We start from the raw sequence: 26382 nt of genomic DNA, 5'->3' as shown, positions 1-26382 counted from the left end.
GTGTGCTCAATTTTTTCAAACCTGTTTTTACTTTGAATTGGTTGTAGATTGAAACAATTTAATCCATTTTAGAATAAGGCTGTAACGTAACAAAATGTGGAAAAAGTCAATGGGTCTGTATATAGTGTATTTGACTACTTCTTCAATCAACTATCTAATTGTTTGGATTCAAATACCAGCTCAGATCCTCCACGATCCTCATCTCTTTTTATCTCATCTCCCATTTACTGGACTGAAGGCTGGACCAAAAGATACAGAAATGGCAGCAACTATCACTCACTACACCCAAGGATTCATCAGAAGTTTTTAACATATTAAAACAACCCTGTGCAGGGAGCTGAAGAACAGCCTTATGCAATAAGGTATCCTCTGGAAAAAATGCAGACGACGGGGCGGTAGGAGTCTAATGAACAAACTTAAGTCTATTGTGTACACTTGTAATGCGAGCAGTACATCATGCACACCTGAAGTGGATGATAAAGGACACTGGCCAGTTCTGCAGGCTGCCCCTCAGGCAACTTCCAAAGTAATTGAACTGGGGATTTTAAATTCAAGGTCCATAAATAACAAAGGCTTACTACTGAATGGCATAATCACCGATAGACTTTCTCCTTCTCACTGAGACTTGGCATCAGCCCAATGAGTACATATCCCTCAACCAATGCATTCCATCTGGCTACACCTACCTGGACTGTTCTCGCACATCCGGACGGGGTGGCAGATTGGCTGTAATCTGCAGGACTGAGATTTTACTCCAGTACAAGCTGTCATGTTTTGAATGCATGTCTTTCAAGATCACTGGCTCTGTATCACTACTGGCTGTGCTGATTTATTGGCCACTGACTTTCTTGCTGAACTATCTGAGCTACTATCACTCCTGAGCTCCTTGTGCCCTGCTATGCTAGTGCTTGGTGATTTCAACATGCATGTCGACTCCCCTGACTGCAGTCTCTCTACTGGCCTGGCTGTTGTCCTGGACAACTTTGGACACCAACAGCAAGTGGACTTTGCCATTCACAACAAAGGCCATACGCTGGACCTGGTCTGTACCACAGGCGTGGATCTGGCCAAATTGGAAGGAAATGTGTCAGGGCTGTCCGACTATAAACCCATCACCTACACCCTAGCTATTCCTCTACCCATTTGGCCCAAGAAACGCTCCATTCAGTTTAGAAGACTGAAAACAATAAACAGTGGCCAGCTTACTGAATATCTCTACCTGCCAGTTACTGACTCTGGCTCAATACAACACTGCCTTGGCCTCCATACTGGATGAAGTTGCTCCTTTGAAAACCTGTATGGTGTCTTTCTCCAAATCGTCTCCCTGGTACACTGAAGAGCTACGCTCTCTCAAAGCAACTGGCCGTCGTCTAGAACGACAGTATAAGAAAACTGGGCTTAACTCTACATGCGCAGATGTATGAGCAACATCAGCAAGATTACCAACTGACCATAAATGCAGCTCTGACATCCTACTACTCCCAACTGATCAGCAACGGCAGTGGTAACTCCCGTGTGCTGTTCTCTACTGTGAGCATGCTCCTCCAACTAGGGCTGTGGCGGTCATAAAATGTTGTCAGCCGGTGATTGTCAAGCAAATAACTGCCGGTCTCACGGTAATTGACTGTTAATGAACATAAACACATTTAGCATCTCCTGGCTTCCACGCATAGCCTACAAGCCACTGATGCAGACCTTTAGAACATCTACATTTTAATAAGTCTAATAAATCAATTTAACATAGCCTACACCATCACAATAAATCCATTATTTATTTTAGACAGATCTAAAGAAACATGATATGAAGAAAATGTAGTTTATTTCAGAATAACAGAATAGCATACTCTGAGTTGTCCTTATGTTAGGCCCTGATCTGGCTATGCCATATGGCTGTGGGCTACACTAGTTCATTTAGCAGGCCAGATTTGCTGTGTCATTATTTTATATTATTTTATAGTATGAAGAATACAATTGAACATAGCTGAATAAAATAGAAAGGATATTTTCTCCAAACGATTTGAGGGAGTGCGCACATGCGGTTATTCTATGTTGAGCGGTTAACAAAGAAACAGGTCCTTCTATGCACTTAATTTAGAGTTATTTATGCAACTTTAGTTGTGATACAAACGTTGAGCTATATGTTTGGATTTTTTATACATTCTAAGGCTGCATGATGCGACTCTAAATTATGATTTGAAAAAAGTTGCATGAAAGGCAAGAGCTCTGCTTTGTTTTTTGCGCAGGCTGTACACACTTCTTCAGTCTCTCATTCACAATTTGACAAGCACTTGATAAAGCCTCTAATTTCCCGGCGGCATCCCCTTTGTGTGGCCGTAATGCCCCCTAAAAAAAATATGTGCCTTTTGCGGCCAGTGCCTTGGGCTGAATATAATCATTATAATTCCATTCTCCCGGCTGCCTGCTCCGAAGCACCTCTCTCACTAACATGGTGCTCTCAGATATCTAAATTCTTATTAGCCAATGCCCGTCACGTGATCGGGTCCTTCTCACAGGCTACAAGTGAAGACAGACACATCGGGGACGCAACTGTGCGCGTCCTTATCCAATTCCGAGGCGCATATTGAAGATGTTGGAAGAACTGTCCACATTTACTTTTCGTCAGCCAACAAGATGAGTAGGCCTAACGAATAGCAAAAGCACTAGCCTATGTCAATCTACTATCCCCCATAGTACAAAAGTTGACTTATTCTATCCTGTGTGAGAAATAAATATTCCAAACATAGTCTGGACAGTTGTGGGATGCAATAGATCCCAAATTAATACAACCACTAGCTTCAAAAAAAAGTTTAAAAGCAATGAGGCTGACGCAACAGATCAGAACGTTTAGCTTAAAATGTTGATAAACTATTAGGCTATTTCTTCACATCATAAGCTCAGCAATGCGCACACGGCTGTAGGCTATAAGCGTGAATGTTCCAAAATGCAATCAATTAGCAGGAAAACACCATTCTCAAAAGTGACCGCAAATGCAATTATGCATGTAATGCTTTTATTATAAAGGTCAATTTTTATGGTGAAAATTATCTTCCCCAAACATGGATCTCACGCGATTTGTATGTATGCCATTTAGGCTCTACACCCGTTGTAATGCAAATTAATGTACTTAATTTTAAGAAGTTATTTGGCCACTTTAGTTGTGATACAAACCTTATCAAAATATATAGGCCTATGGGCTAGGCTACATGTGTGACTATTATTAGAAAATGTTGCAAAAAAGGCATGCAGTGTTTCTTGCCTTACTGCATTCAAGCTGGGCATAATTCACAAGTGATAATATATAATTCACAAATGATAGGCTAATATTGTCACATCAGACTATTCTTGATTTTAATGTTGTCTTTACATACAGTGGGGAGAACAAGTATTTGATACACTGCCGATTTTGCAGGTTTTCCTATTTACAAAACATGTAGAGGTCTGTAATTTTTATCATAGGTACACTTCAACTGTGAGAGACGTAATCTAAAACAAAGATCCAGAAAATCACATTGTATGATTTTTAAGTAATTAATTTGCATTTTATTGCATGACATAAGTATTTGATACATCAGAAAAGCAGAACTTAATATTTGTTACAGAAACCTTTGTTTGCAATTACAGAGATCATACGTTTCCTGTAGGTCTTGACCAGGTTTGCACACACTGCAGCAGGGATTTTGGCCCACTCCTCCATACAGACCTTCTCCAGATCCTTCAGGTTTCGGGGCTTTCGCTGGGCAATACGGACTTTCAGCTCCCTCCAAAGATTTTCTATTGGGTTCAGGTCTGGAGACTGGCTAGGCCACTCCAGGACCTTGAGATGCTTCTTACGGAGCCACTCCTTAGTTGCCCTGGCTGTGTGTTTCGGGTTGTTGTCATGCTGGAAGACCCAGCCACGACCCATCTTCAATGCTCTTACTGAGGGAAGGAGGTTGTTGGTCAAGATCTCGCGATACATGGCCCCATCCATCCTCCCCTCAATACGGTGCAGTCGTCCTGTCCCCTTTGCAGAAAAGCATCCCCAAAGAATGATGTTTCCACCTCCATGCTTCACGGTTGGGATGGTGTTCTTGGGGTTGTACTCATCCTTCTTCTTCCTCCAAACACGGCGAGTGGAGTTTAGACCAAAAAGCTCTATTTTTGTCTCATCAGACCACATGACCTTCTCCCATTCCTCCTCTGGATCATCCAGATGGTCATTGGCAAACTTCAGATGGGCCTGGACATGCGCTGGCTTGAGCAGGGGGACCTTGCGTGCGCTGCAGGATTTTAATCCATGACTGCGTAGTGTGTTACTAATGGTTTTCTTTGAGACTGTGGTCCCAGCTCTCTTCAGGTCATTGACCAGGTCCTGCCGTGTAGTTCTGGGCTGATCCCTCACCTTCCTCATGATCATTGATGCCCCACGAGGTGAGATCTTGCATGGAGCCCCAGACCGAGGGTGATTGACCGTCATCTTGAACTTCTTCCATTTTCTAATAATTGCACCAACAGTTGTTGCCTTCTCACCAAGCTGCTTGCCTATTGTCCTGTAGCTCATCCCAGCCTTGTGCAGGTCTACAATTTGATCCCTGATGTCCTTACACAGCTCTCTGGTCTTGGCCATTGTGGAGAGGTTGGAGTCTGTTTGATTGAGTGTGTGGACAGGTGTCTTTTATACAGGTAATGAGTTCAAACAGGTGCAGTTAATACAGGTAATGAGTGGAGAACAGGAGGTCTGTTAGAGCCGGAATTCTTACTGGTTGGTAGGTGATCAAATACTTACATTGGGGGGAAAAAAGTATTTAGTCAGCCACAAATTGTGCAAGTTCTCCCACTTAAAAAGATGAGAGAGGCCTGTAATTTTCATCATAGGTACACGTCAACTATGACAGACAAATTGAGAAAAAAAAATCCAGAAAATCACATTGTAGGATTTTTAATGAATTTATTTGCAAATTATGGTGGAAAATAAGTATTTGGTCACCTACAAACAAGCAAGATTTCTGGCTCTCACAGACCTGTAACTTCTTCTTTAAGAGGCTCCTCTGTCCTCCACTCGTTACCTGTATTAATGGCACCTGTTTGAACTTGTTATCAGTATAAAAGACACCTGTCCACAACCTCAAACAGTCACACTCCAAACTCCACTATGGCCAAGACCAAAGAGCTGTCAAAGGACACCAGAAACAAAATTGTAGACCTGCACCAGGCTGGGAAGACTGAATCTGCAATAGGTAAGCAGCTTGGTTTGAAGAAATCAACTGTGGGAGCAATTATTAGGAAATGGAAGACATACAAGACCACTGATAATCTCCCTCGATCTGGGGCTCCACGCAAGATCTCACCCCGTGGGGTCAAAATGATCACAAGAATAGTGAGCAAAAATCCCAGAACCACACAGGGGGACCTAGTGAATGACCTGCAGAGAGCTGGGACCAAAGTAACAAAGCCTACCATCAGTAACACACTACGCCGCCAGGGACTCAAATCCTGCAGTGCCAGACGTGTCCCCCTGCTTAAGCCAGTACATGTCCAGGCCCGTCTGAAGTTTGCTAGAGTGCATTTGGATGATCCAGAAGAGGATTGGGAGAATGTCATATGGTCACATGAAACCAAAATAGAACCTTTTGGTAAAAACTCAACTCGTCGTGTTTGGAGGACAAAGAATGCTGAGTTGCATCCAAAGAACACCATACCTACTGTGAAGCATGGGGGTGGAAACATCATGCTTTGGGGCTGTTTTTCTGCAAAGGGACCAGGACGACTGATCCGTGTAAAGGAAAGAATGAATGGGGCCATGTATCGTGAGATTTTGAGTGAAAACCTCCTTCCATCAGCAAGGGCATTGAAGATGAAACGTGGCTGGGTCTTTCAGCATGACAATGATCCCAAACACACCGCCCGGGCAACGAAGGAGTGGCTTCGTAAGAAGCATTTCAAGGTCCTGGAGTGGCCTAGCCAATCTCCAGATCTCAACCCCATAGAAAATCTTTGGAGGGAGTTGAAAGTCCGTGTTGCCCAGCGACAGCCCCAAAACATCACTGCTCTAGAGGAGATCTGCATGGAGGAATGGGCCAAAATACCAGCAACAGTGTGTGAAAACCTTGTGAAGACTTACAGAAAATGTTAGACCTGTGTCATTGCCAACAAAGGGTATATAACAAAGTATTGAGAAACTTTTGTTATTGACCAAATACTTATTTTCCACCATAATTTGCAAATAAATTCATTAAAAATCCTACAATGTGATTTTCTGGATTTTTTTTTCTCATTTTGTCTGTCATAGTTGACGTGTACCTATGATGAAAATTACAGGCCTCTCTCATCTTTTTAAGTGGGAGAACTTGCACAATTGGTGGCTGACTAAATACTTTTTTCCCCCACTGTATGTCATGCAATAAAATGCAAATTAATTACTTAAAAATCATACAATGTGATTTTCTGGATTTTTGTTTTAGATTCCGTCTCTCACAGTTGAAGTGTACCTATGATAAAAATTTACAGACCTCTACATGCTTTGTAAGTAGGAAAACCTGCAAAATCGGCAGTGTATCAAATACTTGTTCTCCCCACTGTATACTAAATAATATGTGTGAATTTTGTTTGGATTTAGAATGGACCATTATCACGCATCTGTCTCGAAACAGGGGCAGCGGAAAAAAATACATGTAATCTATGCACTTAAATAGTGAATGGATGACGCTTTTCCCGTGGTTCTTTTCATGCCAGCCAGGTAGGCTAAACTCCTGTTGTAAAGAGAAGCAATGTGCTTAATATTAGGGAAGTTGAGAAATAAATATAGTAGGCCTAGCCTATAGAAATCTGATGGGATCCTCCTCTTTTTAATAGAGGCCATCAAAACTCTGTTTTCAAATTGCATAGTCTATAGAAATGTTGCGTAACATGAGCTCATGGGTTCTCATTAAGTGTTTGATTACATTTTTGATCATATTTGCATTGATGTCAGAGTGATTAGAGGGACAATAGAGTGCTGAGTACCAGGCAGTTAGCAAGTTTGGTAGGCTACTAATGACCATCAGCAGCATCAGAGCTTGGAGAAGCCTAATTACCGTGACTAAACTGTCACGTGGAATTTGACTGCGGTCATGACTCGTGAACGCCGGTGTGGCGGTAATACGTTCACCACAACACCCCTACCTGCCTATTTCCAACCTGCCCTTCCTGAGTAAGCTCCTCGAACGGGCTGTTTCTAGCCAACTCCAAAACCATCTGGACACTCACAACCTACTTGAGCCCTTTCATTCAGGTTTCAGAGCTAGACACAGCACTGAGACTGCCCTGGTAAGGGTCACCAATGACCTCCTCATGAATGCTGACTCTGGGGTTGCCAGCATCCTCATACTGCTGGACCTCAGTGCAGCATTCGACACGGTCAGCCACGCCATCCTGCTGGACCGCATGGAGAAGGACCTGGGCCTGTCAGACACGTGTCCTCACCCACACCTCCCCTGCGATAACATCCCTCCAGTGCTGTTCAACCTCCACTGGCTCCCCATATGCTCACACATCGACTACAAAATCCTGTTTAACACCTACCAAGCTATCCACAGCTCTGGACCCAAGTACCTGTCTGACCTCATTCTACCCTCCTGCCCCACACGCACACTTCGCTCCTCAAGTTCTGTCTCCCTTCAGCCGCCCCGCAGCAGACTAAAAACTATGGGTGACAGGGCTTTCAGTTCCGCGGCTTTGCGGCTGTGGAACACACTTCCAGACACTATTATGGCTGCAGAGTATCTGTCCTCCTTTAAGGCACATCTCAAGACTGTGCTGTTCAGAAAAGCTTTCAAGGACCTCTGCTTATTCTGTTCTCGTCCTCCGGATCTGGCGACACCTAGCTTTGATTGTTGTCTGTGTTCTATGTTGTGTGTTTTGGAATTTTTTGTATATTTTTTTGCCTTGGGTCTGAGAGAAGCGCTTTACAAATTAAATGAATTATTATTATTATTTCTGCAGTGGTAATGATACCATTCTGTTGTAATAAAAGCTGTGGGTAGTCATGATAACATTGTTCTAATTACTTCTGTAGTAGTAGTAATAATAACATGTAATAATAACATGTAGTAGTCATAAAAGCATCCATAGTAGTCCAAATAACATCTCATAACTTGTAGTAGTCATAATAAAACATGTCATAACATCTGTCACTCTCAAAATTACATCTGTAATAGTCATAATAGCGTGATGTCATAACATCTGTAGTAATGTTTTTTTTATATGTCTTTTGGTTATGATAACATTGTCATGCAAATAGTCTGGGTAGCCATTTGATTAGATGTTCAGGAGTCTTATGGCTTGGGGGTAGATGCTGTTTAGAAGCCTCTTGGACCTAGACTTGGCGCTCTGGTACCACTTGCCGTGCGGTAGCAGAGAGAACAGTCTATGACTAGGGTGTCCTAGAAGTTATAGAAATGCTGCGATGATATCATAGTAATGTGCAAGTACTTTGCCTTCTACTGCAATTATGTCTTCCTCCCAAATGGTACCCTATTCCTTAGTGCACTACTTTTAACCAGGGCTGGTCAACATTAGTGCACTATAGGGAATTAGGGTTTAATTTGGGAAGCATAGAATGATTTCCCTGTGGAGAAATGCTAGGAAGTTAGCATACCGACCCCCTCCATAGGATTGTCCTCTGGCCGAGCCATCCTGCTGATAGTGATTAATGTCTCATTTGGGTAACATCAACCTACTCTGATGGGCTGTTAAGGCCCAGCTCTGATTTAATTTCACAGTGTAGTGATGAACCATGAATCATGACACCTCAGCCGTCACCTAAGGTGTCAGGAATGAGATGCATGAGGTGGGGGCAGGGTCGAATTGCGTCATAGTACAAAAGGGCCAGCATCTACTGCCACTAGATGCTTCAATAATGATCTGAGCAGCCATATAGTAGACCTGCACCTTGAGCCAGCTAGCCAGCACACAACTCTCCAAGACGGACATGGGTATTCTGGTTTTGAGAATGAATGGGTGTCAACCACCAAGGGTAGGGGAATCCTTCTGGGGATAAGTCAATACAGTTCCATGTATCTCAGTTGGTAGAGCATGGCGCTTGCAATGCCAGGGTTGTGGGTTTGATTCCCACGGGGGACCAGTATGAAAAAAAGTATGAGAATGTACGCACTCACTAACTGTAAGTCGCTCTGGATAAGAGCGTCTGCTAAATGACTGAAATGTAAATGTAAAATGTACAGAACTCTTAGCTACTGTATATCCAGGGCAGAAATGGATCCTTTTCTCAAAGCATGTAGAGAGAATCCTCCCCCTCTCCCTCCCCTTCCTCCTATCCCTACCACAGTCTTTGATGTGCACCTCTGCCAAGATCCTGGGGCCTCCGAAATCAGTTACAGATTGGTGGGTAAAAAGACAATGAGACGGAAGCTAGGCCTGTCTTTTCTCTCTCTTTCTCCCTCCCTCTTGTTTTCTCACACCATACCTGTATCTCTCTTTCTATACCTCCCTCCCTTTCTCTATATTTCCCTCAATTTCATTGTTACCTTTTTCCCTTCTTTACCTCTCGCTGCCTGTCATTCCCTGGTGAGAAGATGAATGTGGCTGGGGCAGCAGGGTGGCGCCGCCGGGCCGACAGCTCCGCTCCGCCATTGGTGGATGCGCCTGGCTCTGCCGGGCGATTGTAAATGCTGCAGGATTAATGAAGAATGCCCACTAGGTGCCCATTGTTGACCTTCTGCCCGCCACTGCCCCGCTCAATCTGCCACAGAGACACTAAGCCACTTAACTACCCGGCGGGACCAGGAGGAGGGGGGGGGGGGGGGGTTCAGGCGGTCCGAGGCAAAAACGGACCGCATTCTCACAGGATCACGTCCTGGGTCTGTCTGTCTGTCCCCATAACCTTGTTGGTCCCACCCAACCAGACAGGCTTCAGTTCAGCTGCATCTCCAGCACGTCCGACCGATTTCCGATTCAGACTTGGTGTGGCACTAAAGCTTGTATACATTTTGAAAGTGTTCTCCCAGTGAGGCCCTGTCGTGTCTCCCTCACCCCAACCCCCACCTCCTTTTGTGTGATCTGGGAGTCAGCGTAACCTGCACACATTCCCAGACTGGTGGGTTCATAAAAGGACAGTTCAAAGTTAATTAGGCAGTTCAAGCTAGAATCCTTAATTGTAACAATAACAAAGTGTACTCCCCATCCCTGTTTCGCAAAAAAGCTAAGGGATGGAGCTGAAGAAATGTAACCACTCTCAAATTCATAGACAGCGCTATGGATGCAATGACTGACCATCCATTATATCAACATTATAGTTTGAACCATGTTTTGAGGCTGTATAATGTTTGTTTACATTTACATTGTTTACAAACATTGGAGTAAATGTGGAGATATGTTCATGTTGCACGCGATCTGTTATGTGGGCTAGATCCAGCTGTTTGCCTCAATCACAAATGAATGGAAAAGATAAACACTATCTAATTTCCAAATCTTTTCCATTCATTATCATTTCAGCCATATACCCTGGTATAGTGTATCTAGACAACCAATGGCGTGGGATGTGGACTTCAGACCACTTTTATAATCTGAAAACGACAAACTTTGATTTTGGAGCAAACAGTCCCTTTAAAGCCCTGCTACCCTCCAACCCAGCGCCCTCTATTCTGCCACTGCCAATGAACTTGCAGTTCAACAACGGCAAGGTAGCAAGGTCAGTCTTGTCAGCTTCCTGCTCCCTCCATTGTCTGGCTGTGAAAGCAGGTAATGGTGGGTCTGTCTGGCCTGTCTGGAGAGAAAGAAGGCCTGATGGATAGGCCGCATTGAACTGGAGGTTGAGACGAACCACGGGGAACCTGAGGAGAGGGATAGAGAGATAGTCACACAGATTACGCCATGGTACGTGGAGGGAGGGGGAAGGGGGAGGGAAGGGGGAGGCTTTGTTCCACAAGAGACTGTGGCAGGCAAGTTGGTCAGTCACACGAGAGTGAGAGAGAGAGAGAGAGACTCTTCCTTCCTTCCTCCGGTGTTGGAGGCACTCAGTGACGCGTGCGATGATTGACGTGGGGCAGTGGTCAGAATGTCCCCCTGCCACACTTCAACTGTGTTGTTTTAACCTGGGCCTTTGTCTTTTTCAAAAGCCATGTCCAATCGCACTTGAAATTTAGACTTCACGTTGGTTTGCTCATTCAAATTCTTATGATTCTAAAGAGTGGGATGCTATATCCTCGAGCCTTTGCCCTCTTCAGCCCGGTGTTCCGAGTTTACCCACGTTTCTTTAATCACTAAGACAGTCAACCTTTTCCCACTTACAACTACTCTGCCAGAATCAGGACTGGGGCTCCTTTTCTTACCTAATTGAATGTCATTGTGGATGGTTGGGACCAGGAGCACCACAGCCCCTCTGTTCGCCAGTCGGCAAGTGGCCAGATCTTAGCCCAGGCACAGTCTGCCCGACGCCAGCCCTGCCCCAAACCCCAGGTGGCAGGGGGAAGGCTGGGATGAGGGGCGAGGGCAGGCATTAGCCTCGGAATAGGCTTCTTTGGCTTTGGTGGTCCTCCTCGTAATGTTTTTGTGCCCCTTTCTTTTGTCGATAAGGCAATATCCTGTTACAGCAAATCCCCTTATTGTAGGCCCTGTGTAGCTCAGTTGGTAGAGCATGGCGCTTGCAACGTCAGGGTTGTGGGTTCGTTTTCCACGGGGGGGGCAGTATGAAAAAATGTATGCACTCACTAACTGTAAGTTGCTCTGGATAAGAGCGTCTGCTAAAATGACTAAAAATACAAATAAATAAAATTGTATGGGACACTTTTAAATGTGCCTTTAGAGGCCAGGCAATTCAGTACTCATCTTGAAAACAAAAGCAATTTAGGTCAAGAGTCCATACTAACAAAGGAAATAGAAGGTCTAACAGAACAGATTGATAGCAATAAAAACTGTAACATAGAGGCTCAGAATAAATTTGAGGAAAAACAAAAAGAAATGGAGAAACTTGTTCAAGAAAGATCAAGTGTAATATATTATAAAAATAATGCAAACTGGATGGAATATGGGGAAAAATGCACCAAATTCTTTTTTAAATCTTCAACATAGAAATGCTACCAAAAATAATTTACTGAATCTGGTTACAAATGATGGAGTCACCCATGATTAACCAAATTATATTTTGAAGAAGGAAGTAAAGTACTTTAAGTATGTGTGTTCATTTCAGTCACCTCTAACTGAAGCTAATTGTAGGGATTTCTTTTCTATTGATAATGTAAAATTAACAGCCATACAGAAAGACTCATGTGAAGGTGAAATTACAGAGGAGGAACTTCTGGATGCAATTAAAGACTTTAAGTCCGGGAAAACTCCAGGGTTGGATGGCATACCAGTCGAGGTATACCAAACCTTTTTTGATATACTCAGAGGACCGTTATTAGCATGTTTTAACCACTCCTATGTAAATGGTAGATTATCAGACACTCAAGAAGAAGGTCTGATTTCATTATTACTGAAACAGGATAAAAAGTGGGAAATATAAAGATCCAGTCCATTAATAAAATTGGAGGCCCCTTACACTTCAGTGTTGTGATGCAAAAATTATAGCAACATGTATAGCGCATAGAATTAAAAAGGTATTGTCGGACATTATTCATTCTAATCAGACATGTTTTTTACATGGACGATACATTGGAGATAAAATAAGGCAAGTACTGGAAACAATAGAACACTATGAAAAATCTGGGAAACCAGGCCTGCTATTCATAGCAGACTTTGAAAAGGAATTTGATAAAGTACGACTGGAGTTTATATATAAATGCCTGGAGCATTTCAATTTTGGAGAATCTCTTATAAAATGGGTCAAAATCATGTATATTAACCCTAGGTGTAAAATAGTAAATAATGGCAATTTCTCAGAAAGTTTTAAACTGTCAAGAGGAGTAAAACAAGGTTGTCCACTATCGGCATATCTATTTATTATGGCCAACGAAATGTTAGCTATTAAAGTCAGATCCAACAATAGTATCAAGGGATTAGAAATCCAGGGCTTAAAAACAAAGGTGTCATTGTACGCTGATGATTCATGTTTTCTTTTAAATCTACAACTTGAATCCCTCCACAGCCTCATAGAGGATCTAGATAAATTTTCTAACCTCTCTGGATTACAACCAAATTATGACAAATGTACTATATTACGTATTGGATCACAAAAATATTAAAATTGTACATTACCATTACCAGACCAATAAAATGGTCTGATGGTGATGTGGATATACTCGGAATACATATCCCAAATGAAATAAATGTTCTCACTCCAGTACATTTTCATAGAAAGTTAGCAAAAATAGATAAGATCTTGCTACCATGGAAAGGTAAATATCTGTCTATTTGTGGAAAAATCACCCTGATTAACTCGTTAGTATTATCCCAGTTTACCTATTTGCTTATGGTCTTCCCTACGCCTAGCAAACAGTTTTTTAAAATTATATGAGAAAAAAATATTCAATTTTATTTGGAACGGCAAGCCAGACAAAATTAAACGGGCCTATTTATATAATGAATATGAATTCGGAGGACAGAAATTATTAAATATTAAAGCATTAGACCTATCACTAAAAGCTTCAGTCATACAAAAGTTATACTTACAGTGGGGGAAAAAAGTATTTAGTCAGCCACCAATTGTGCAAGTTCTCCCACTTAAAAAGATGAGAGAGGCCTGTAATTTTCATCATAGGTACACGTCAACTATGACTGACGAAATGAGAAAAAAAAATCCAGAAAATCACATAGTAGGATTTTTAATGAATTTATTTGCAAATTATGGTGGAAAATAAGTATTTGGTCAATAAAAAAAGTTTCTCAATACTTTGTTATATACCCTTTGTTGGCAATGACACAGGTCAAACGTTTTCTGTAAGTCTTCACAAGGTTTTCACACACTGTTGCTGGTATTTTGGCCCATTCCTCCATGCAGATATCCTCTAGAGCAGTGATGTTTTGGGGATGTTGCTGGGCAACACGGACTTTCAACTCCCTCCAAAGATTTTCTATGGGGTTGAGATCTGGAGACTGGCTAGGCCACTCCAGGACCTTGAAATGCTTCTCACGAAGCCACTCCTTCGTTGCCTGGGCGGTGTGTTTGGGATCATTGTCATGCTGAAAGACCCAGCCACGTTTCATCTTCAATGCCCTTGCTGATGGAAGGAGGTTTTCACTCAAAATCTCACGATACATGGCCCCATTCATTCTTTCCTTTACACGGATCAGTTGTCCTGGTCCCTTTGCAGAAAAAACAGCCCCAAAGCATGATGTTTCCACCCCCATGCTTCACAGTAGGTATGGTGTTCTTTGGATGCAACTCAGCATTCTTTGTCCTCCAAACACGACGAGTTGAGTTTTTACCAAAAAGTTATATTTTGGTTTCATGTGACCATATGACATTCTCCCAATCCTCTTCTGGATCATCCAAATGCACTCTAGCAAACTTCAGACGGGCCTGGACATGTACTGGCTTAAGCAGGGGGACATGTCTGGCACTGCAGGATTTGAGTCCCTGGCGGCGTAGTGTGTTACTGATGGTAGGCTTTGTTACTTTGGTCCCAGCTCTCTGCAGGTCATTCACTACGTCCCCCCGTGTGGTTCTGGGATTTTTGCTCACCGTTCTTGTGATCATTTTGACCCCACGGGGTGAGATCTTGCGTGGAGCCCCAGATCGAGGGAGATTATCAGTGGTCTTGTATGTCTTCCATTTCCTAATAATTGCTCCCACAGTTGATTTCTTCAAACCAAGCTGCTTACCTATTGCAGATTCAGTCTTCCCAGCCTGGTGCAGGTCTACAATTTTGTTTCTGGTGTCCTTTGACAGCTCTTTGGTCTTGGCCATAGTGGAGTTTGGAGTGTGACTGTTTGAGGTTGTGGACAGGTGTCTTTTATACTGATAACAAGTTCAAACAGGTGCCATTAATACAGGTAACTTATGGAGGACAGAGGAGCCTCTTAAAGAAGAAGTTACAGGTCTGTGAGAGCCAGAAATCTTGCTTGTTTGTAGGTGACCAAATACTTATTTTCCACCATAATTTGCAAATAAATTCATTAAAAATCCTACAATGTGATTTTTTTTTTTTTTTTTTTTTAATTTGTCTGTCATAGTTGACGTGTACCTATGATGAAAATTACAGGCCTCTCATCTTTTTAAGTGGGAGAACTTGCACAATTGGTGGCTGACTAAATACTTTTTAACCCCACTGTAAATCCGAACTGGTTCTCTAGCCAATTAGTAAGATTATCTCACCCCATGTTCAAGAATGGCCTTTTTCCCTTTATTCAGATTACAACCTCTCACTTTCAGTCATTTTAAAAGGAAATAATCTCCCAAATATCACTATTTCTAAAACAAGCCATAGAAAGTTGGTTGCATTTTCAATTTAATCCTCCAGAAACGACAGAACAAATAAGCAACAAATGGTGATTAAACTCAAATATACTAATTGATAAATATCCAGTATTTGTTGGGGGAAAACAAACTGTATAATCTTCGTAAATGATATCATAGGTAGGACTGGTGGAGTTATGTCGCACATGCAGCTAACAAAAACATATGGAAATGTCTGCTCTACCCAAAATTACAACCAAATAATTGCAGCATTACCGCAACAATGGAAGAGGAAAGTGGAAGGGGGAAAAAGTAAGGAACTTGTCTGTCGGCCCTGCATTAAAGAATATAATTGGTAAAAGAAAATTGTGATAAATAAAAAAGTATACCAGTTTAATTTAAGGACCAAAGGATTGACAGCCGTCCCATATAGATTGAAAAATAGTTGGGAAGAGATTTTTGACGTACCGATTCCATGGCATAGTGTTATGAACTGATACGCAAAATGACGCCGGATTCAAAATTATTATACAAAATTCTTGCTACCAATAGAATGCTATTTATATGGAGGATACAATCTTCCCAGCTCTGCAGATTTTGCTGCGAAGAGACAGAACAATTTGATCATTTGTTTTGGTACTGTCCATTTGTGGCTTGTTTTTGGTCACAGGTCCAGGAATGGCTGAGGTCCAGGAATCTACAATTTACAATTGTAGAAACAATGAGAATAGAAGGGTTCAGAACTTTTGTGAAACATCACAGTACAGTTGAAAAATATATGGCAAATAGAACTCCAATATGGATGGTGTTAAGAGATAGATGGGAGGTGTTGAATGGAGCTGAAGGATGGGACTAATAACAACTAACAACAACTAATAACAGCAAGATACAGTGGGGAGAACAAGTATTTGAGACACTGCCGATTTTGCAGGTTTTCCTACTTACAAAGCATGTAGAGGTCTGTAATTTTTATCATAGGTACACTTCAACTGTGAGAGACGGAATCTAAAACAAAAATCCAGAAAATCACATTGTATGATTTTTAAGTAATTAATTTGCATTTTATTGCATGACATAAGTATTTGATACATCAGAAAAGCAGAACTTAATATTTGGTACAAAAACCTTTGTTTGCAATTACAGAGATCATACGTTTCCTGTAGGTCTTGACCAGGTTTGCACACACTGCAGCAGGGATTTTGGCCCACTCCTCCATACAGACCTTCTCCAGATCCTTCAGGTTTCGGGGCTGTCGCTGGGCAATACGGACATTCAGCTCCCTCCAAAGATTTTCTATTGGGTTCAGGTCTGGAGACTGGCTAGGCCACTCCAGGACCTTGAGATGCTTCTTACGGAGCCACTCCTTAGTTGTCCTGGCTGTGTGTTTCGGGTCGCTGTCCCCTTTGTAGAAAATCATCCCCAAAGAATGATGTTTCCACCTCCATGCTTCATGGTTGGGATGGTGTTCTTGGGGTTGTACTCATCCTTCTTCTTCCTCCAAACACGGCAAGTGGAGTTTAGACCAAAAAGCTATATTTTTGTCTCATCAGACCACATGACCTTCTCCCATTCCTCCTCTGGATCATCCAGATGGTCATTGGCAAACTTCAGACGGACCTGGACTTGCGCTGGCTTGAGCAGGGGGACCTTAAGTGCGCTGCAGGATTTTAATCCATGACGGCGTAGTGTGTTACTAATGGTTTTCTTTGAGACTGTGGTCCCAGCTCTCTTCAGGTCATTGACCAGGTCCTGCCGTGTAGTTCTGGGCTGATCACTCACCTTCCTCATGATCATTGATGCCCCACGAGGTGAGATCTTGCATGGAGCCCCAGACCGAGGGTGATTGACCGTCATCTTGAACTTCTTCCATTTTCTAATAATTGCGCCAACAGTTGTTGCCTTCTCACCAAGCTGCTTGCCTATTGTCCTGTAGGCCATCCCAGCCTTGTGCAGGTCTACTATTTTATCCCTGATGTCCTTACACAGCTCTCTGGTCTTGGCCATTGTGGAGAGGTTGGAGTCTGTTTGATTGAGTGTGTGGACAGGTGTCTTTTTATACAGGTAACGAGTTCAAACAGGTGCAGTTAATACAGGTAATGAGTGGAGAACAGGAGGGCTTCTTAAAGAAAAACTAACAGGTCTGTGAGAGCCGGAATTCTTACTGGTTGGTAGGTGATCAAATACTTATGTCATGCAATAAAATGCAAATTAATTACTTAAAATCATACAATGTGATTTTCTGGATTTTTTTTTTAGATTCCGTCTCTCACAGTTGAAGTGTACCTATGATAAAAATTACAGACCACTACATGCTTTGTAAGTAGGAAAACCTGCAAAATCGGCAGTGTATCAAATACTTGTTCTCCCCACTGTAACTAATGTAGGGCATGCTGTGTCCATAATAAGTATATACATTTACATTTTAGTCATTTAGCAGATGCTCTTATCCAGAGCTTACATTTTTTTTTCATCTTGCTACCACCCCCAGTGCAGCTTTGATGATTTTAGGTTGAGAGCTTTTGTGAAGGAGCACAGTTGGATATAGAAGCAAACCGGATAGACATCATGAAAATGATCGGAGAGGTTAAGGGTAGAGGAAGTTCAGGAGTAAAAATAAGCGCAAACTGGCTCTAACCAGAATAGAAAGAGGAGTGGGAGGCCCCGGTGCACAACTGGGCCTCCCACTCCTCTTTCTATTCTGGTTAGAGCCAGTTTGCACTGTTCTGTGATTTCTCGCATGGAATAGCCTTCATTTCTCAGAACAAGAATAGACTGATGGGTTTCAGAAGAAAGTTCTTTGTTCCCTAATGTGTAAACAGCAACAACAAATAAAACACATGGAATCTGATCTTTTGACTTCCAATTTATATCACTTCCATATGTGGATCTCAATTCTGATACAAACCCGTTCCTCCATATGCGACCTCTGTCTGGATGGTCATATCAGATATTTTTTGCTCTGAAGTGTTTTTTTATTGCCCACATTTTTAAGGAACAGTGACGGGAAATTAGCATTTCCTCTGTGTGCTACTTCAGATGCTACGTCAATGCAAATCTGTTATGGGTCACGTGTAAAAACTGTGTGTGGAGAGTCAGAAAAAAATATTGGATATAGAAAGAAAATCTGATTTCGGGTTTTAGGGTGGCTGTGTAAACAGCCTTTGACCTCAACGTTAAGTTATTCGGAAGAACATCTGCCTGAGAAACTCTTAGTCGATGAGGCCCAGAAGCATCAGTCAGTCACACACGTCTTCAAGGCCTCTGCTAGACACACCCCCATTCAGGGAAAGACTGAGCACAATGAAGTAGCTATAATATCTACACTATTACCCACTGGGCTGTAATATAATGAAATAACTAAATAAGAGAACAGAACACATGAAACCAAATATCCAAACTTATTTTTTCCTGTTTGCACATATATTTATATATTCATGCATATGTGTTGCATTAGCTTTCAAACTAAATTCCAGCAGACCAGCACTTTTCACATGGACGTGAAACCTTACATTTTGATTGCTTTGCATTGTCCTTGTCAACTAAATGAGATGAAAGAAGACAGATAAACACAAGGCATAATTTATTATGAATTATTGTTTATTTAAGTGTCTGATGCCCAGACATATGGGCTTATAAGACACTATGGCTGCGTCCCAAATGCCGCCCTATTCTCTACATAGTGTAATTCTTTTGACCAGGGCCCATAGTGTTCTGGTCAAAAGTAGTGAACTATATAAGCAATTGGGTGACATTTGGGACGCACGCTAATTTGACTGATTATTTACAGCAGTGAGAAAACATAACTCATCTTCACATATCCATAGAGATTGCATACCTACCAGTAGCCCAAAGCAAAGCCAAATAAATGAATTAATATGTTACAGGAGCAGCCCCCATCCATACATCACCGTTTTGGAGAACCGTCCCGACTGCTGGCCCGTTCTGCTGCTGGAGATTGACGACTTCATCCAGCGGGCCGCTGACAGGTTAGCTAAGGGGTTTTCTTCCGCTGGCCAGCCCCGGAATCCAACTAGAGGAGAGGCCACACTGCTCGGCCTTCAAACATGTCAAAGTAATCTGGTCGTACAGCTGGAGCGTCCTCCATAACTCATGACATGACTGTCAGCTGGTTCACCTGTTTGATTTGTGTTCATCTTGGAGGCATGATATTATCTACTTGAAATATGCTTTAAAGTTATATTTTACTACATGGACGTGCAGGTGTGTGTTTAACATAGAATTCTCCTGTCTGTTTGTGTGCGTGTGTGTGCGTGTGCTTTCGTGCATATAAAACGTGTGTGTAGGGATGAGTCTGCGTATGTGACCATGTTGGCCCCCTTCCTGCGCTACCTGTACTGTGAGCCCCAGCGGCTGGCAGAGTACGCCCTGCTCAGACACAGCCTCCTCAGGGTCCTACTGCCCCCTCAGCCAGTGGACCAGAACCAAGAAAATAAGAAAGACCAGGAAAAGGAAGAGGACCCGGGACAGAGCCCTGTGGTACGCCACAGCCTGGTTCGCTGTCTCCACGAGCTAGTTCCTCGCATGCAGGTGAGATGAGATTGATTTTCCTTTTTAATCCTTTGAGGAAACACCATTTACGGTGTAGACATGAACCTGTGTTATGTCTCTATCTCCAGGTGGACAGTGTGGAGGCGGTGTTGGAGCTGCGGGGCCTCGTGGAGGCCATGATCCCGGCCCTGGAGGGGGCCGACTGGGTGACTGAGAGGGCCCGGCTGGCCCTGCAGCTGCTGTGTGCCTGTCAGCTCAGTCTGAAGCTTAGCGGAGACTGCAGACCACTACTCCAACTACTGCACCATCTCCTCCCCACCCGCACAGAGGTGAGCCAGCCGCACAAAGTAGACCAGGGCTGCATCTCAATAGTCTAAAATGGCTTCCTCACCTTGTCTCATCTCCTTCATCTGCACAGATCAGGAAACAGTTTGTGCGGATTCTAATGAGATCAGCCTCTTGCTTCACACTCTTTCAGACATTGCGCCGCTGTTTATGGTTATGTTATATTTCTGAGTGAGAAGGAAGAACCCCCAGCAAACCGTTTCCCCACACAGACACAAAGCACAGCAGCTCTTTAGCTTGTTTGTCTGCCTGCGGCTGTGGAGGTTTTGTTAGGATTCTGTCGACAGCTCCCGCTCAATGTATCCAGATCTGCCTCGCTGTGCGATCCTAATCTCTTCAAAGCATTGGATCGGGAGCGCACATAGCTCCAAAGATTCCTCCGGGGGTCGGAGACTGAGAGGGAATCTTTTGAGCTCAGTGCGCTGCGCTTACGATCCCTGCATTTTCAAGACCCCTCGGGTGGGATGTGTGTTTGTGTTGGGGGGTGGGAGGGGGTTGTCAGTTTGTATTCCCACTTCCTCTAAAGTGCGTGTATGTGTGTGCATGTGACTGTGCGTGTGTGTGTTTTTCCAGGAGTTCCCGGTGGAGGACATCATGGTGGGCTTGGCTCTGCTCCTTCTCGAGGCTTCAGCGCCCCAGCAGACCGGGCTGCTTACACTGGGTAACATCTCTCTCTCTCTCTCTCTCTCTCTCTCTCTCTCTCTCTCTCTCTCTCTCTCTCTCTCTCTCTCTCTCTCTCTCTCACACTCTCACTCACTCACTCACTCACTCACTCACTCACTCACTCACTCACACACACACACACTGGTACCCCACTCTGTCCCTCTCTCTTCTACTCTAAACTTAACTCTCTCTCTTCTTCTACCACACTCACCTTTCTCTCTCTCACCTACCTCTCTCTCTCTCTCACTCACTCACTCACCTACCTCTCCTTACCTCTCTCGCGTCTGTCTCACTCTTCCACGCTCTCTTTCCCTCCCCCACACTCACCTCTCTTTTCTCTACCTTCCCTACATGCACCTCTCTGTCTCTCTCGCTCATCCCTACCCCCAACCGTCTTAATGATGATATCTTTACCCCCTACAGCCCTAAGTCTGGCCCCTCCAGAGTGTGAGCGCCCTCCCTGGGGGACCCCGGTGCTGGTGCTGCCTCTCCTGCAGGTCCTCTCCTGCTCCGCCCTCATGGAGCCCCTGACGGACCCCCGCACACACACACGCAACCAGAGCCTGGCCCAGAGCCTCCTACAGAATGCCCAGAGAGAGTCCTCCAAGCCTGCTGAGGTAAACAAATGATCTTCTTAGGGTTAGTACTCATTCCACCCAAAAAACTTGAAGAAGGATTTACCTCAGGATTTACCTTTTTTATGATGTGCATGAGAGGAGCAATGATTGATGCCAAGCAATGAAATATGCCAAGTTAACAGTACATGTCTGTCATACTGTAAATATGATGCAATGCATTCTTGTTAGCATATGGTCTTTATACCTATGGTTCTGCCTCCCCTCCCTCTCTCCACCCCACCTCCACCCTCATCTCCCCCTTCTCCCCACTCTCTCCCCTACTCCTTACCAGAAGGTGTCCCAGTTAGCCTTACCCCTCAGCCCGTGGTCCAGTGAGTTGCTGGTGGCCACCCAGGTCCTACGCCAGGTGACAGGGGACCCGGTGGCGGCTAGCGAGTGGCTCCTGGCGGTGACCTCGGCCCTGCCCCTGAGCCAGTGTGTCCCCTCTCCCCTCACCCTCACCGTGGCCCACTTGGTGGTCACCGGTCAGCAGGACGTCTGCAGACTGGCCCTGAAAACAGCCGCTGCCATCGCCCAGGCAGACCCCGCACAGGTAGCTACTGGAAACCGCATGCTGAAGCCACATTTATTGAATTTACTGCCCACATTCATATATAACTGATAAGTTAAACTCTATGAAACATAGAACTGTCATATGTTTTTTGGGTGAACAATAGTTTTTTGTTGAATCACTTAAAGATGCGTTAAAAGGTTTTGTATAATTTCAGCTAGTAGTTTTGAATGTAGAGTTCACGAGCCAAAATGTGTCCCCGAAAACTGTGCACAACATCATCCATTTCGTATGATATGTTACATCCTGCAAAAAAAAAAAAACTTTACGCATTTGTAAGTGCTTAAGATCCCGTTCGGTACAATCAATGAGAAACAATATTTTTTCCCCTTTTTAATAATTTGCCGTCCCTGTTTCACTCTGCGTCCAAACATTTTCTCCCTACTGAACACAACTCTGCTTGTTGCTATCACTACAGTGCATTCGGAAAGTATTCAGACCCCTTCACTTTTTCCACAATTTATTACGTTACAGCCTTATTCTAAAATGGATTAAATTGTTTTTTACCTCATCAATCTACCCCATAATGACAAAGAAAAAACAGGTTTTTTATAAATGTTTGCACATTTATTAAAAAGAAAAAACGCAAATATCAAATTTACATAAGTATTCAGTCCCTTTACTCAGTACTTTGTTGAAGCACCTTTGGCAGCGATTACAGCCTCGTGTATTTTGGGGTATGACGCTACAAGCTTGGCACAACTGTATTTGGGGTGTTTCTCCCATTCTCTGCAGATCCTCTCAAGCTCTCTCCAGAGATGTTCGATCGGGTTCAAGTCCGGGCTCTGGCTGGGCCACTCAAGGACATTCAGAGACTTGTCCCTAAGCCACTCCTGCATTGTCTTGGCTGTGTGCTTAGGGTCGTTGTCCTGTTGGAAGGTGAACCTTCGCCCCAGTCTGAGGTCCTGAGCACTCTGGAGCAGGTTTTCATCAAACATCTCTCAGTACTTTTCTCTGTTCATCTTTCCCTCGATCCTGACTAGTCTCCCAGTCCCTGCCACTGAAAAACATCCCTACAGCAGGATGCTGCCACCACCATGCTTTACCGTAGGGATGGTATTGGCCAGGTGATGAACAGTGTCTGGTTTCCTCCAGACATTACACTTGGCATTCAGGCAAAGAGTTCAATCTTGGTTTCATCAGACCAGGGAATCTTGTTTCTCATTGTCTGAGAGTCCTTTAGGTACCTTTTGGCAAACTCCAAGCGGGCTGTCGTGCCTTTTACTGAGGAGTGGCTTCCGTCTGGCCACTCTACCATAAAGGCCTGATTGGTGGAGTGCTGCAGAGATGGTTGTCCTTCTGGAAGGTTCTCCCATCTCCACAGAGGAGCTCTGTCAGAGTGACCATTGGGTACTTGGTCACCTCCCTGACCAAGGCCCTTCTCCCCCGATTGCTCAGTTTCGCCGGGCAGCCAGCTCTAGGAAGAGTCTTGGTGGTTCCAAACTTATTCCATTTAAGAATGATGGAGGCCACTGTGTTCTTGGGGACCTTCAATGCTGCAGAAATTGTTTGGTACCCTTACCCAGATCTGTACCTCAACCCAATCCTGTCTCGGAGCTCAATGGACAATTCCTTCGACCTCATGGCTTGGTTTTTGCTCTGACATGCACAGTCAACTGTGGGACCTTATATACCAGGTGTCTGTCTTTCCAAATCATGTCCAATCAATTGAATTTACCACAGGTGGACTCCAATCAAGTTGTAGAAACATCTCAAGGATGATCAATGGAAACAGGATGCACCTGAGCTCAATTTCAAGTCTCATAGCAAAGGGTCTGAATACTTATGTAAATAAGGTATTCTCTGTTTGTGTTTTTGAACACATCTGCAAAAATGTCTAAAAACCTGTTTTCACTTTGTCATTATGGGGTGTTGTGTTTAGATTAATGAGGATTTTTATTTATTTAATCCATTTTAGAATAAGGCTGTAACAAAATGTGGAAAAGGTGAAGGGGTCTGAATAATTTCCGAATGGACTGTATATCGCTGGTTGAAATGCAAAGGATTAAAACTGTCAGACACTGTGACCCTGGAGGACTATCAATGGAGATTTGAGTCACCTGCTCTAGACAATAAAGAAATGTCACAGTGTATATCACCCTTATTTGCAGCGCTCATTAAATGGCTTAGTGCACACCTTTGATTCTGTAATTGCTCCCTGAGCGCCTGTTGTTCTGCTAGTTAAGTGGGGAGCAGTAAGTTATTGGTGCCTTTTATACCCATGGCATTTCCTTGTACCCGTGTGTGTGTAAGAGAGTGAGTGGGTGTGTTTGTGTGTGTGCGTACAGTATGAAGCATTTTTGTGTCGTTACAGTGTGTGTTTGTGTGTTGACACCTCATATACAGTTTTTATGGGCTGATTAATTTATCCTTCACCCCATTGGCTTGTGGGCTGATCCCCCGCCTCCGATCTCCACGTCTCTCAGTAACTAGGAAGCTAAATCATAACACCACCACTGCGGCCGCCGCAGCCTGCAGACACCGGGGTGCTGCAAACACAAGATTTCATGTATTCTAGTTACTGTCTTGTCACTACAATGCTAACTCGTAGCGTCTTCAGGCACTGCCATGCTACAAGTGAAGGAAGGACCTAGTAAAGCTAAGATGTTATCTTTAACCAAGAAGAACAGACACAACACAATAACCAACTATTCAGTCACCATCTAAACTGTAGTTACTCTCAATGCGCTGTTGTAAAGATCTGGGGCTGTATGTTTTAAGCGTCTCAGAGTAGGAGTGCTGATCTAGGATCAGGTTCCCCCTGTTTATGTAATCTTACTTACTGAAATTTAAAAGGCAAAACTGATCCTACTCTGAGTAGCTTGACACCATATGGCCTCAGATCTTTACAACAATGCATTTAATGTAATGACAAAGGTGGTTGGTTATTGTGTTGGGGAACACAGGTGGCCATTCCCTCAAAAAGGCCCCCCAAAATATGGGAAAGGAGAGAAAATCCCCCCCCCCCCCAATGATAAGTCATGCATATGCGGGGGTTGCTAGGCAACAGGGCAATGTGTGGGCGAACGGGAGCGATAAGCGCGTTATGCTAATGAAGGCATAGCAGTGGCAGAGGCGTCGCCGACGGGACTGAGGGTGAGACAAGGACACATTTCTCTCCCTCTTCTATCCCCGGAAGGAAGTAAGGAAGGAGTTAATGCATGGAGTATTGGCTTTAACCTCTGCTCTGGCTCGACTGTTTGGGGCGCGCATTGGGGTTTTTCAGAGGATTCCCTCAAAATGTAATTGGATTTTGAAAGAACTGAAAATAGCTCTTTCACGGAGCACTTAACTTAAGTCCCTGGCCTCTGAAGCCAACGTTTTTGGATGAAACCAATTGAACACAAATTATCCCAAACCAGGGGGCAACAGTTAGGTGGAGACATGAAAACATGTATAGTAGTGCTGAAAGTAAAGAATGGTAAGCACGCTGACTGAATTCTATCAATCCAATGCATCCAATGTTTGTGCTAACTGGTAAGTGAAATTCGTGATCACACCATGGTGTCCATAAGACCATGTTAATTGACCAAGTCATGAATGGTCCAAGAGAGGGAGGCCTGCTATCCATGGGGAGGGGTCAGAGGCTACATCCCTGTTATTGGGGGGCACAGGGAGGGGCGGGGGTTACACAGGCATCCCGCAGGAATTGAGTTAATCCCGCACTGTCTCAGTTCAGAAGTTAGAACAGCATACCCTGTTGGGGGTAGGAGGGGCTATATGATTTTATGAGGGAACCACTGAGCAATCCCATTCCGGGGGTTGTTATTAAGCCTTACAGTGCCTTCAGAAAGTATTCATACCTGTTGACTTATTCCACATTTTGTAGTGTCATACTGGTTGTTGATCATTCCTAGACAACCATTTTCAGGTCTTACCATAGATCTTCAAGGAGATTTAAGTCAAAACTGTAACTCGGCCACTCAGGAACATTCACTGTCTTCTTGGTAAGCAACTCCAGTGTAGATTTGGCCTTTTTGTTTTTGGTTATTGTCCTGCTGAAAGGTAAATTCATCTCCCAGTGTGTGGTGGAAAGCGGTTTTCCTCTACAATTTTGCATGTGCTTAGCTCAATTTCTTTTTTATTCTGAAAAGCTCTCCAAGATTACAAGCATACCCATAACATGATGCAGCCACCACAATGCTTGAAAATATGGAGAGTGGTACTCAGTAATGTGTTGAAGGCACTCCATCTGTACCTTATGTACTTAACACAAGAACACAAGGCCGTTCCACTTACTTGCGTAGCAAAAACACGCAAGCATATGCAGCATATACTTATCTGGGCACAGTTTTCTATTTGGCCCATGGGCCTGCTGTTTGGCACCCCTTCACTATACTGTATGGAGGGCTGGCTGTATGTTGGAC

General features: G+C 43.7%; 1 protein-coding gene across 1 annotated transcript in view; it reads left to right on the top strand.

The window, feature by feature from the left end:
* The window catches only part of focad (focadhesin), an 82472-nt gene that overhangs the window by 8537 nt on the left and 47553 nt on the right, over positions 1–26382 (top strand). The window contains exons 6-11 of the mRNA XM_084156391.1: positions 19195–19296; positions 19615–19858; positions 19948–20148; positions 20738–20825; positions 21251–21444; positions 21737–21997. Coding sequence (XP_084012517.1) covers positions 19195–19296; positions 19615–19858; positions 19948–20148; positions 20738–20825; positions 21251–21444; positions 21737–21997 — 1090 coding nt within the window. The remainder of the gene's footprint in view (positions 1–19194; positions 19297–19614; positions 19859–19947; positions 20149–20737; positions 20826–21250; positions 21445–21736; positions 21998–26382) is intronic.

Source organism: Coregonus lavaretus (genome assembly GCF_964263955.1).
Source record: "Coregonus lavaretus genome assembly, chromosome: 39".
In the NCBI taxonomy this organism is placed as follows: domain Eukaryota; kingdom Metazoa; phylum Chordata; class Actinopteri; order Salmoniformes; family Salmonidae; genus Coregonus; species Coregonus lavaretus.
Note: the sequence above shows the minus strand (reverse complement) of the source record. Positions and strands in the feature narration are given on the sequence as shown.